Raw genomic sequence first — 12948 nt, forward strand, 5'->3', positions numbered from 1 at the left:
TTTTTACACCTAATTTTTAATCTCTAGATTTATTCTGACCAACTCCTAAAGCAACCATTATACCCTACCAAAACACATCCCAAATTCCTAACTCCAATTGAGCTCAGTTCTTCCCTAAAGCTACAATAATAACATAATAATATATCAACCACAAAAGCAACCAACAAGTTTTCAATCTTTTGGGACAGTACCCCTTATATTGAAAATAAATCTCCAATAAACAGAATTCTTTTTTTTAAATGTCAACCAACCTCAGATAGAAACGAATCCATTACAACTCAAATTCTCTATGTCAAAGATAAGTTGTCCTGCAAATAGAACAAACGTAGTTAAAAGACCATAAAAGGCTAGGGATCATCAACTTCACTTTAATTGATTAAGGTCTCCAAGCTTTGCTTCATCTCCACCTATGCCTTGCTATCTATGCTCATTGGTTCGGGTTCCTTTGCAGCTGATTTCTGGTCAATAAGATCAAGACAAGATCAGCGGCAAGAATCATCACAAAAAAACCCATCAAAGATTCTTGTACAAACAGTCCAAATAATAGTTCTTCAATTATATAGGCAACGTTCAATGCCTGTACAAACATTCCAAATAATTATTCTTCAATTATATGGGCAATTGTACACTTACACTGGAATCACCAGAATCCATTTTATTCATCTTGGCAAACATGTTGCCATAGAATTTGGCTTCCTTCTTGTTATATTCCTTGATCTTCTCTTTCAAAGCTTTGTATTCGAGCTTCACCTCCCTGATATCAAACAATAATAAGCACGTTGAGTTCATGATTTGGGACACTAGAAGGGTGTATTAGCTTGTTGGGCGATTACCTATTATCAGGGTCAAGCTCAAGAGCTTTCTTGATATCAAGCTCCGCCAAATCCAAATCTGCCAGATTGATGTATGCTTGAGCCCTTCTATACAGTGCTTTCACGTTTGCACTTTCTAATTCTAAAACCTGCACGTGGATGAAACGGAACAGTTAACATCGTTATGATATCTATCAAGAAATCATGATTGTTGCCATGAAGAGGATTCTAACCTTGGTGCACAACTTCTCAGCCTGCTTGTAGTCCTTTAGTTTCAATTTGCAAGCAGCATCGTTCAGATTGCAAGCAACCTTCAACGCCTTGGACTGCTTTTTCTCCTCTTCACTAAAGGAAGTATCATAATCAATATACTTAACAGCCTGCACATAAAAACAACAATAAATGACAGGCTATTGAAAGTAGAAACTGAAACTTTTACAAGGGAACACGTTCATTGCACTAAATACCTTCTCATATGTCTTAGAAGCTCTCACATATTTGCCAGCCTTGAACAATACATTTCCTTCTTCCTTCTTTTTACCAGCAGCTTCAATTTTTTCTTGGGTGTTCAGATCCCATGATTCTTTTTCCTGAAAAAAAGCAGCTCATGGAAACCACTTGTAACAAATTTCCAAGAAAATATTTCGCAGATACACAACAAAGAAACTAAATCATAACATGCATACTGATCCACTAACCTTGACAAATGATACCAACTCAACTTCATAGTAAACAGTAGAGTTTGGCGGTACCACAGCCAACTCCTGCTTTGACTCGGATGACCCAAATGCATACTCAGGTGCAATAGTCAACAGTGCTACTTCGCCTTTTTTCATATTCAACACAGCTCTATCAAGACCTTCAATGACTTGTTCTGTAACAAAAATTCAAGCAGTCATAATTCAGTTAAAATCATGAAGTCAATAGAGAGTGTGTGTCTTTGTGGGGGGGGGGGAGGACCATCTGTTACCTTCATCTGTCTTGAACTCAAACAATTCTTCTCCTTCATTGTGGCCCTTCTTCAAGAATATGGTACCATCTTGCAGTTGCCCAATCAATTTCACTGCAAAAAGATGCATAAAAGATACATATTCAACATCAAATTGTTTTGGATAGGGAAGGTTGAAATTTCTTCTCATAACTTAACACCAACCTTGGACAACAGCCCCCTCATTTGGGCGCTCATATCCCTCTCCTTCCTTCAAGATCTTCTTTATAACCTTCTTGTCATCAGTTACTTCAGTCACAGTTTTCCATGAAACCAACTCTAAAGTAATCAAGAGTGTGGCATTTGGAGGCACTGCACCTTCAGCACCAGTGGCTGGCTTCCCCTTCTCACCAAAACCATCTTTATCATAGTAAAAATAGGGTTAAACATCAGAAACAAGAACCGACATATTTACATTCATGTTATTGAATAGATAGAATAACTTACACTGTGGCCTCACTGTAAGAAGCACCTTCTCCCCCTTCTTCATTGTCTTAACAGCCCTTGCCAAAGCAGGACAGAATAGACCTGTTCATAGAGGAAGAACCAATCACAGGGGTATTTTAAGAATTACAGGTGACATACTACGAGGGAAATAAGATGAAGAACAGCAGCATAGATAACACAAACCATCCTTAACAGTGAACTCTACGCCTTTGGCTTTTGCCACCACTGTGCCATCCTCGAGCTTAGCTTCATAGTTAACTGCGTTCAAGATAAAAACCCATTATTAAACCTCACTAGCTCAAAATAGACACCCCTCTTGATTATAATATCATTAATAACTAAATGAAGACAGAACATATTACGATACGTACTGAGCACTTCATCAAGGTCCTTTGGATTCTCCCATTTGTCACCTTCAATAAGTATCTTTTTAAATAACCCACCATCTTTGCAAATATCCTTGACACTTGTCCAAGATAACAATTCAACATCAAATTGGAGGGTTGCATTAGGGGGAATGGTTGGTGGTGAACCAGACTCGCCATACGCAAGTGCAGGGGGAATGGTAAAGATGGCATTTTCACCTTTCTTCATTGTCTTAATACCTTCATCCCATCCTTTAATAACTTGTCCTGCAAACATTAAAACGAAAGCCGAAATACAATATTAAGGCAAACCCCCACTTCACCAGATTTTTTCACTTCAACAAAAAGATACCTAGAGGTCCAATACTAAGCTGGAACTTAACAATAAAACATTCATATAACACATCAAATACATCTCGAACTTACAGAGTTCTTGCCCCTCAATATTATCATCAAAAGACCCAAAAAAAAAACTCATAATATCAACAAGAAACAAATCAATAAGATTCAAAGACATGCCTCCATTAAGTTCCAAATAAAACAAGTTCAAAAATATATTCACATTGTAAGTTTAAACAAGCTGCAAGCAGGAACGCTAAAGTTTTATCTCAAAAACTCCTCATCGCACTTTTAATATAAGTTCCATAATTGTAAATAGAAGAAACAAAACAAGCTTAACTAATAGGTTAAAAAAAACTAAAATCAAACTTATACTTAGAAGATTAAGTTTGCCATTTTTCCATCAAATCCAATGTAGAGCGGAAAATTAAATTAATTACACAAAATTTAAAAACAGAAATAAGACTTATATTCGTTTACCTTGACCGAGAGTGAACTTGAAAGGAGTGCCTCTATCACGGCTTGAATCGAACTGAGTTCCATCCAGCAACGTCCCCGTATAATGAACTGCAACAATTAACAAACAATCAGAATCCAAAACAACTTGATTTTTAAAATAAAATAAAAAAGCATTTTCTTAGCTTTTTATTAGTATAATTTATTCATACCTTCAACTTCGTCTCCGATTTCAGGATACTCCCAACCTTCACCTTCCTTAACAAGCTTCTTCTTCAAGCCTTGATTTCCGATCTCCTTCTCTTCTCCGACTTTCAGAATGGGACTCTCGTCGGGAAGATCCATATCTTCGTTCATCATGTCTTCCGCCGCCGGGATATCGAAATCCTCCATTTATAATCGGAAAAATCTAGAGAGAGATCGAGCGAGTGTGCCAAAGAGAAAACGAGTAACTGAGTGAGTGAGTGAGTTAGCTCGTCAAAAACGAAGAAACGAGTGTGAATGGGAAGCTTTGAGATGCGAAGGGAAGAGACTAAGGTAAGATCAAGAAAGAAAAAGACGGTGGGTTCTAGAGGCTTCTAACAAGGGTTTTTCGTTAGGCGTTAGCCGTCTGTCTTTAACTTTAATAATAAGTCATAATGCTAAATTTAGTCCCTTCTAATTTGTTTTTGAAGTATTTTGGTCCTCAAACTTTAAATTTTAATCTATTTGTTTTTTTAGATAAAAAATTGATTGGACCCTGAAAATTAACTAGCACTTGACAAGGGAAATTTACCAATAAAAGCTCTTTTTTTTAAATTACTGAAATAGGTCTATTATTTAATTATTTACCGGAATGGTCCATTTTCCGCGAAATCATGTCCACGTCAGCGCGATGTCAGGGTACGCTGCTGATGTGGACGTAATTTCCTGACGCGTACCCTGACATCGCACTGATGTGGACGCAATTTTTCCGTTTTTCCCACGTTAGCTTTTTTTGGCTTTTAGGGTTTAAGGTTCAGGCTTTTTAGGTCTTAGAAGAAATAATTTCGAGTTGACATTTCTGATCAAATAGTATAAAATCGCTTCTAGCAGGATGCTATTTCAGAAGAATTTGTGAAATCGCGCCCTCGTGGACGCGCTTTTGCTACAGTAGGTCACGGAAGAAATAAATTTTTTTTGACGTTTCTGAGCAAATAGTATAAATCGCTTCTAGCAGGATGCTATTTGAGAAGAATTTGTGAAATCGCGCCCTCGTGGACGCGCTTTTGCAACAGTAGGTCATGTAAGAAATAATTTTTTTTGACGTTTCTGAGCAAATAGTATAAAATCGCTTCTAGCAGGATGTTATTTGAAAAGAATCTGTGAAATCGCGCCCTTGTGGACGCGCTTTTGCTACAGTAGCATGTTTGGGCTGAGGCTATAAATTTGGCAGAAAATGTTCTCAGAATGCATAAGTCACAGTAGAAACAATTTAGAGAGGCTAAGAAGGTTAGAGTTTCAAATATGAGTGAACGTATTAGTGCTATTATTTACTACGATGGTGAGGTTTGCCACACCGAGAATGGTGTTGTTTTTTTGTCGGAGAATACGGTGCGACTGGTTTTTAACCAGAACATAGATTTGACAGAACTTCGTAAAAGAATTAGGTGTAAAATTTTTAGAACGACGCCAATGAAAGTTCTGTCTATCACGTATCGATTTTGTTCTTCTATTGATCCGGTGACATATGACTCGTTCGAAATAAAATTTGCTCGTAGCTTGGAGGCAATGGTGCAGGCTCATCTTGCTAGTGGAGCATTTTATATTGAGTTATATGTACAATTTACATCGCCAACTGATGTACTTGCGACCGGTGTTCGAGATGTATACCCCACCCCTGGCCGACACTCAGTCAGCGGGTTACAAAATACGGAACAGCCCATGTTCAGTAGCGGTGTCGAATGCACATCCCCTACAAGACACTCTGTCAGTGGATGGGACATGCACGTCGGTGGCTCGATGTTTGATGCTGGAAATACGTACTGGGGAGCGGCATCAAGTTCTAGTGGATGGCAATCTACATCCAATTGGGGACGTTATCAAATGCCCAGAAGAAGGGATGATGTACTCCCGATGACGTCAACCAGTGATGGGACCTCGTACACTACAGATAATTGTGGGTTAGAAGATGACTCCGATGTGGATCCACCTCGAGAGCCCGGGCCGGATGGTGTAGAAGTTGGCTCATTTTCTCAACCGGAGCCTATTTCAACAGAAGCTGAAGATGCTGAAAGGAGTTCAGATGAGGAAGAAAATCCACGATTCAGAGCATACTCACCTCCAGCCCACATGCATAATGTCGATCTGTCTGCAGATGATGCGTTAGAGTTTTCAGATCTACCACACTGGTTGCGTGATCGTACAAGTTCAGGGGTAAATTTCGATGAACTTGAAGTTGATAATTAGTTTACCAACAAGGATAGTTTTATTGGTGCTTTGAAACAACATAGCATCAAAAACAGTGTTAACTACCACGTCGTTAAATCAAAATCTGATAAGTTTGAGGTGAAGTGTACGGTGCAAGACGGCACATGTTTATGGAAAATCTACTCTTCGTTAAGGAAAAAGACAAGGTTGTGGGAGATAAAAAAGTACAAAGGTCCATATACATGTGCTGCAGGTACAATATTGACGGTATCTGAATAATACTTTTATTATGCAATGTTGCATTATTTAATGTACTCCCTTTATAGGTGTTTCACAAGATCATCCCAAAATGGATTCAGCTATGTTAGCTAGCTTGACACTGCCCACGATAAAAGCAGATCCTCGGACTTCAGTGTCGGTGTTAATTGCCAATATCCGTAGCCAAATGGGGTACACGCCCTCTTACCGCAAGGCTTGGATAGCTAAGCAAAAGGCGTTGGAGAAGATGCATAGTGGGTGGGATGCCTCATATAATGAGATATGGCAGTGGTGTCAGGTGCTAGAGAGATACGTCCCAGGTGCCATCACAGACCTTGAAACGGAACATGCGTACTACAACGGCCGATTGCTACGTGGATGCCAAGTGTTCAAATGCCTGTTTTGGACCTTTAAGCAATACCGAAACGCATTTTCATACTGCAAGTCGTTGGTACAAATTGACGGTACCTTCATGTTTGGTAGGTATACTCATCGGCTATTGCTTGCAGTGGCACAGGATGGCGGTGGAAGAATTCTTCCAATTGCATTTACAAAAACACCGGGGGAGTCGTCTGATAACTGGGATTTCATTCTCTCTAGGTTAAGGAGGCATGTGTGCCCCCAACCTGATATCTGTGTTATTTCAGATCGGGGCACCGGTATACTAGTTGCATTTGATCGAGAGGGAAGCTTATGGCAGCGCACACACCATACATATTGCCTAAGACATGTTGCTTCGAACTACTACAGGCAATATCCATCTAAGATCGAACGACGACAAGTGACCAACATGAGTATTTAGTTTATATCTGTGTTATTTTGTTTTGTCAATTTGAATTAGTTTTATTGGTAGAAGTGGTATAAATTATTCGCTATGATCTTATATTGGTAGGGTATGAAATAAATAAAAATCATTTTCACGAGATGTTGGCAATTTTACGTTCAATTAACGGAGAAGGGGCGGACTACCTTTGTAACATACGTTTCGAATAGTGGGCACAAGCATACGACGGCGGCCTACGATATGGCTATATGACGTCGAACCTGACTGAATGCATAAATTATGTTCTTAAAGGAACGCGCCATCTACCGATAACATCGGTTGTGCAAGAGACATATTTTCTTTTGGCGGCGCTATTTCCAAAGCGAGCAGCAAGTTATGTAGGCCTGATGCAGGGAGGCCATGTATGGTGCAGTAAGATAGCTCAAGAAATTAACAAGGCCAAGGTGAGGGCAAACACCATGCACACAGTGTGTCACGATCGAGACAATTTATGGTTTCACGTGACAGAGTTTGACAGAACGCACCAAGGTGTTGTTGGCGGGCAATATCGTGTACACTTGCGAAATAGGACTTGTGACTGTGGGATATTTGATGCACTTTGTTATCCATGCGCTCATGTTATTGCAGCTTGTCAGAAACTCCGTCTAGATCCGATGAGTTATGTGGACAAAGTGTACAAATTAGAAAACATGTACAACGTCTGGAGTAGACTTGTCCATGGGCCGGGCCGGGCCGAGTTCGGGTCGGGCCCGGAAAATTTTTTTGGCCTGACTCTTAGGCCCGGGCCCGGCCCGGCCCGAAATATGAGCCTGAAATTTTGCCCAGGCCCGGCCTGAGAAAAAATAATAAGCCCGAGCCCGGCCCGGCCCGGCCCGGCCCGATTTTTAATAAACACACAAAAAATATTTTTAAAGTATTTTAAAATTTAAAAATAAAAATAAAAAATATATATTTATTATATTCAGGCCGGGCCGGGCCGGACCGGGCCCAGCCTATTTTTTAAACGGGCCTTGTTTTTTTGCCCAAACCCATATTTCGGGCCTATATTTTTACCCGAACCCTCTTATATTTCGGGTGGGCCGTCGGGCCGGGCCGCCCGGCCCATGGACAGGTCTAGTCTGGAGACACGTTTTCCCACCGGTCCCAGATGAACGTAAGTGACCGCCTGTATCTCTTGCTCCTTTTAAACTGTTACCGGATAGAGAATTACGTCGCAAACCAAAGGGTCAACCTTTCTTGACTAGAATACGTAACAATATGAATATCCGAGAAACAACCAGTCAAACGAAGTTGTGTGGATGGTGTAGGAATCTAGGCCATACAAGTCGATCATGCCCTAATCGCAATAGTTGAATGTAATTGTAAAAAAATTAACTTTGTGCAATTATTAATTGATAAATTGTATTAACTCAAAAAATTGTATTAATGGTTAGTAAAATTATCAAATTATATAAAATTATTAATTGTTAGTATCAGTCAAAACATTTTTTCAAATCTAACATATGTGAATGTAAAATTATTAACTCTAAAAATTGTATTAATGGTTACTAAAATTATCAAATTATATAAAATAATTAATTGTTACTACCAGTCAAAACATTTTTCCAAATCTAACATTACGTGAATGTAAAATTATTAACTTAGTTTAGGATTTTTAATTAAATTAGGTTAGGGGTAGGGTTTTAAAGTTAAGGGTTAGGGTTTTTAAGTTAAGGGGTTAGGGTTTTTAATTAAATTAGGTTAGAGTTTTTAAAGTTAAGGTTTAGGGTTTTTAATTAAATTAGGTTAGGGTTTTTAAGTTAAGGTTTAGGGTTTTTAATTAAATTAGGTTAGGGTTAGGGTTTTTAAGGTTAAGGTTTAGGATTTTTAATTAAATTAGGTTAGGATTAGGGTTTTTAATTAAATTAGGTTAGGGTTAGGGTTTTTAATTAAATTAGGTTAGGGTTAGGGTTTTTAATTAAATTAGGTTAGGGGTAGGATTTTTAATTAAATTAGGTTAGGGGTAGGGTTTTTAATTAAATTAGGTTAGGGGTAGGGTTTTTAATTAAATTAAGTTAGGGTTTTTAATTAAATTAGGTTAGGGTTTTGTATTAAATTAGGTTAGGGTTTTTAAAGTTAAGGTTTAGGGTTTTAAGTTAAGGTTTAGGGTTTTAATTAAATTAGGTTAGGGTTAGGGTTTTAATTAAATTAGGTCAGGGTTTAGGGTTAAATTAGGTTAGGATTTTTATTACATCAAATAAACTTCTATTTTATTACATCAAATAATATCAAAATAACTCGAAAAAATTTCTATTTTATTACATCAAATAAACTTTTATTTTATTACATCAAATAATATCAAAATAACTCAAAAAATTTCTATTTTTTTACATAAAATAATATCAAAATATTCAAAATATTTGTACAAATAAATTTAAATACGACAATCAATGTCTATACCCGGGGGATTCAGTGCTACATGGCGGCCGTCGACGGTTATGCGCTGGATTCCTCATTTCTCTAGCTTCCGGCGGCGGTTGTTGTTCTTTCGGTGGGGATTCTGGTTCTTCCGGTTAGGCATCTGGTTGTTGGATTTGGGACGATGATCCACCTTCAAAGAATAATGTATGTGGAGGTGTTTGCATCAGGAACGGCGACGGTGTTTGAAACCCATACGGCGATTGGTAAAAAGGAGAGCTCCCCGACGGCCCCCCTTGCGATCCCTCGTGCGCCGCTGGCCTATACATCGGAGGTCCGCTCCGCATAATAGGAAATGGAGCTGAACCGAGCATTTGGCTCCAACCTGCCATAGGACTCAGAAAAGGATACATATAAGGGTTAGGGTACATATGAGGGCTAGGAAACGCACCTGGCATCATCTGAAAAGGCGGTTGCGTGGGTATCATCGGTTGAACTGCTGCGTCAGGTGACTATGTCGGTGCTCTCGTTAGGCCTGGTGATTGCATGGCCGCTGATGATGAGTCGGGTGAATGTCTGGGCCTCGTTGAGGGGCTGCCTTCGTCGTCTTGTCGTCTTAGATTTAGAGGCCCGCACCTTTCCTTTTTGACACGTATTTGCCGCTGCCTCTCCTCTGGCGTCAGTAAATATGGCTTGCCATAGATTCTAAACCATGGCATGTATTCTGGAACGCACGCTAACTCCGGAACGATGATTGATTCCCGAGTAGGTAGATATTCATATCGATCTTCCCATATTTCCATGTACTCAGACCAGTATCTCGTCCAATCCGTATTTAATTGCCGAAGGTCGACTTTATGTTGATCGTCAAACACCTCAAGATCCACCGGAATCAGTTGTCTACATCCAAATTGTCGTAGCACTCTGTCTATCTGGTGCGGCTTCACGGTTGTGTAGTTGATCAACACGACTTTCACGTGCCAAGCTTGTGGATTTTGTAAAAACTCTTCCGGGATTACTGCCCGAATTACCGGATCCTCGTATGGTGTCCATTGAAACTATATGAACATGATAAAATATTAGTTATATACATAATACTAAATACTAAATACTAAATATCAATCAACTAGCGAATGTATAGAAATACCTATTTGCAATAATACTTACTTGTGCTTTCGACCGTTGGTCCAATAGAAGCTGTATATCTTCAAGAGAGGACGGTAATCGAGCATAACTTGCTGGATGGTTCCACCTAATTAAATAAATTTTTAGCATACTTTTATTTTTAAAAATCTACATAATAATTGTAAAATGTAATATAAAATTTACCTTGTTATGAGTAGAAATGTATATGAGTGGTTCACTCGAGGATGTAGAAATGGAAAGCGAAACCGTGCCTATGACTGCAGTAGTGATAGTCAACCTCCGATGTTTGCTCTCCTCGGTCGCGTCGCCCCGCACATCTCCCGATATAACGTTGCCAAGACGGTAGACCCCAACTCAATTCACCGGCTGCTCTAAAATCAACGAGTTTCAGCAGCCATCTTAGATGTACGCAGCTCCGTGACGTGCCGGGCATCAGATAAACTCTAATTAATTGAAGAATATATGCCCGAGCATATCAAATTCTTTCAATTTCGGTTGAATCTTTATCCGGATCAGGGAATGTGTCATGTAACCAACCCATCTCGATCTTACCTCCCTCCATTTCCTTTAGAATAGCGCCCAAAAGCTCGTAGCACACCGCCTCCTAATTGCTAGATTGGACAGACCCGGTGACTGGGTACCCGTCCACCGGCAATCCCAATTACAGACGGACATCTTCTAGAGTGATAGTGCACTCTCCACATGAAAGATGAAATGTGTGCGTCTCGGGTCTCCAGCTCTCGATCAACGCACTGACCAATTTCGGGTCCAATTTGCATTCCCGGCCTACCATCGCCACGTGCCAAAAACCCGCTTACCGTAGGTAGTTCTCTACCATCAGTGATGGAGGAGCATGCATATTCCAGATATTGATTCCAGATATTGATTGGCAGCAAGAACTACTTCGTTTCCAGATCATATAGACTGGCCTAGAAAATTCATTCTTGATTCTTACAATGCAAGGTATTCACCAAAATGCGATAATTCTTTTGGCCCATGGACAAATCCCTCTTCTTCCACTCCTCGAGCAATTCAAAAGCATCATTACTCTTCCCTCCCCTACACAACTCTTCCAATACTGTCTTATAAGTCAATAAATCCGGCGCCATCGAATTCTCCAACATATCATAAACAACATCAACGGCATCATCAAGCCTTTGCTCCATTGCAAGACTACAAATCAGAATCATATAAGCACTCCCTTTCGGCACCAACCCTTTCTCCCTCATTTCCTTATACAACCCGAACCCTTGCAACACCCTTCCTTTCTCACACAATCCCTTGAAAATATAACCATAGGTATACGCATTTGGCTCACATCCATACAACCCCATTTCGCGATAAACCCGAATCGCTCCATCAACATCTAAACACTTAGAATAAGCCTTAATTATCATATTCAACACGAAAGTATCTGGAATAATCCCTACAGCGTTCATTTGCTTAGCTAAAGACCGAACAGAGTGTAAATACACATAACAAACAGTTTGTCTATTGAATCTTCTAAGCAAAGAATTAAACAACATAGCAAATGTTTCAAGTGTGGGTTTACAATCATCTGATTTCAGCATTTTCTTGTAAACATCAAAAGCTCGGTTGAAAAGGAACTTACGACCACAGCAAAAACGGATAACGGCGTTGTAAAGAGGGACGCTGATAGGGCAAGCACCGGCTATAACTTCCTCGACCAACGTTTCGGCATGGCGGTAACGTTTGGCGGAGATGAGGAGTTTAATCATGGTGAGGTAGGTGGTATCGGTGTGTTTGTACCCACGTTGTAAAGCCGTCCAACGGAAGATATCGAGGGCGAGATCGGCATCGCGTTGGGCTCGTAAAGCTGATTCGACGTCGGAAGGGGTGAAACCGGGTTTAAGCTTTTGAACCCAGGTTTCAAATTGCGTTTCGAGTGGAGTTCGGGTTCTGGGTCGGAGGAAGTGGGAGGCCGGGGGTTGAGGGGACGGTGGTGGCGTCGAAAAGCGGCGGCAATATAGAGATGGGTGCGTGAAATTGAGGGATGAAACAGCTGGGAGCGGTGAATAAATGAGGTTTTTGAGGGTTTTCTGAGTAGCGGGGAGGAGCAAACGATGAATGGGTGCAGGCATTTTCGATCAGGGATTAACGGATGAATCAAATTGTGAAGCTTTTTACTGGTTACAAGCTTACAATGATCGTCGATTTCGTTGCGGGAAAATCTGAGCTTAGAAGGGAAAATATTTGTACCAATTCTTTGTGGGATGGGCCAGGGTTAACGTTGATGATTTAATTAGACTAGAATTTTTGGATGGGCTTGGCATTTATTTTGGGTTAATTGGTCTCATATTTTAAATTAGACTTCTAAAGTTCTTAAATCAAATTTTAAATATGTCATGAAGCTTTATTCTTTAATACTCATTTTTCGATTTTAGTATTTAAATTATCATTTTACTTCAGCTTATTTTAAAAATATTAAAGGTGATAAACAATTCATAAATAGTTCAGTTGATGTTCGTTTATCAAGTTAAACAAACATGAACAACATTTTGAAGCTAATTTATTAAATGAACCAATGATATTATCTACCACGCGTCA

The 12948-nt window shown here is 39.6% G+C and overlaps 2 protein-coding genes across 4 annotated transcripts; both read right to left on the reverse strand.

The window, feature by feature from the left end:
• Positions 1-166: 166 nt before the first annotated feature.
• LOC107953988 (peptidyl-prolyl cis-trans isomerase FKBP62) lies at positions 167-4009 on the reverse strand. 2 transcript variants are annotated; one of them, XM_041097501.1, is made up of 13 exons: positions 3620-4009; positions 3432-3518; positions 2619-2879; positions 2431-2505; positions 2248-2328; positions 1966-2160; positions 1783-1875; positions 1511-1686; positions 1280-1402; positions 1046-1192; positions 834-961; positions 634-754; positions 167-458 (listed from the first exon to the last, which is right to left on the reverse strand). In XM_041097501.1, the coding sequence occupies exons 1-13, from the start codon at positions 3798-3800 to the stop codon at positions 408-410; spliced, it is 1719 nt and encodes a 572-aa protein (XP_040953435.1). In that variant the 5' UTR covers positions 3801-4009; the 3' UTR covers positions 167-407. The 2 variants fall into 2 exon arrangements, 1 of the variants encoding a protein (XP_040953435.1); XR_005916131.1 differs by lacking the exon at positions 167-458 and having other exon boundaries at positions 834-959; positions 1045-1192.
• Positions 4010-9110: 5101 nt separating this feature from the next.
• Positions 9111-12611, reverse strand: LOC121219403 (pentatricopeptide repeat-containing protein At3g25210, mitochondrial). Of its 2 annotated transcripts, XM_041097503.1 has the most exons (4): positions 10564-12611; positions 10402-10486; positions 9686-10292; positions 9114-9619 (listed from the first exon to the last, which is right to left on the reverse strand). In XM_041097503.1, exon 1 carries the CDS (start codon positions 12480-12482, stop codon positions 11319-11321), a length of 1164 nt encoding a protein of 387 aa, XP_040953437.1. In that variant the 5' UTR covers positions 12483-12611; the 3' UTR covers positions 9114-9619; positions 9686-10292; positions 10402-10486; positions 10564-11318. The 2 variants fall into 2 exon arrangements, with proteins under 2 accessions (XP_040953436.1, XP_040953437.1); XM_041097502.1 differs by having other exon boundaries at positions 9111-10292.
• Positions 12612-12948: the final 337 nt, after the last annotated feature.

The sequence above is a fragment of the Gossypium hirsutum genome, chromosome D07, assembly GCF_007990345.1.
Source record: "Gossypium hirsutum isolate 1008001.06 chromosome D07, Gossypium_hirsutum_v2.1, whole genome shotgun sequence".
Lineage (NCBI taxonomy): Eukaryota > Viridiplantae > Streptophyta > Magnoliopsida > Malvales > Malvaceae > Gossypium > Gossypium hirsutum.

Excerpts from the sequence above, each read along its gene's own strand:
- LOC107953988 (XM_041097501.1), bottom strand. The coding sequence starts at position 3,800 with ATGGAGGATTTCGATATCCCGGCGGCGGAAGACATGATGAACGAAGAT. Across the intron at positions 1,876-1,965 it reads TGAGGGGGCTGTTGTCCAAG|TGAAATTGATTGGGCAACTG; the intron begins GTTGGTGTTAAG and ends ATCTTTTTGCAG. Across the intron at positions 962-1,045 it reads CTGAGAAGTTGTGCACCAAG|GTTTTAGAATTAGAAAGTGC; the intron begins GTTAGAATCCTC and ends ATCCACGTGCAG.
- LOC121219403 (XM_041097502.1), bottom strand. The coding sequence starts at position 12,482 with ATGCCTGCACCCATTCATCGTTTGCTCCTCCCCGCTACTCAGAAAACC.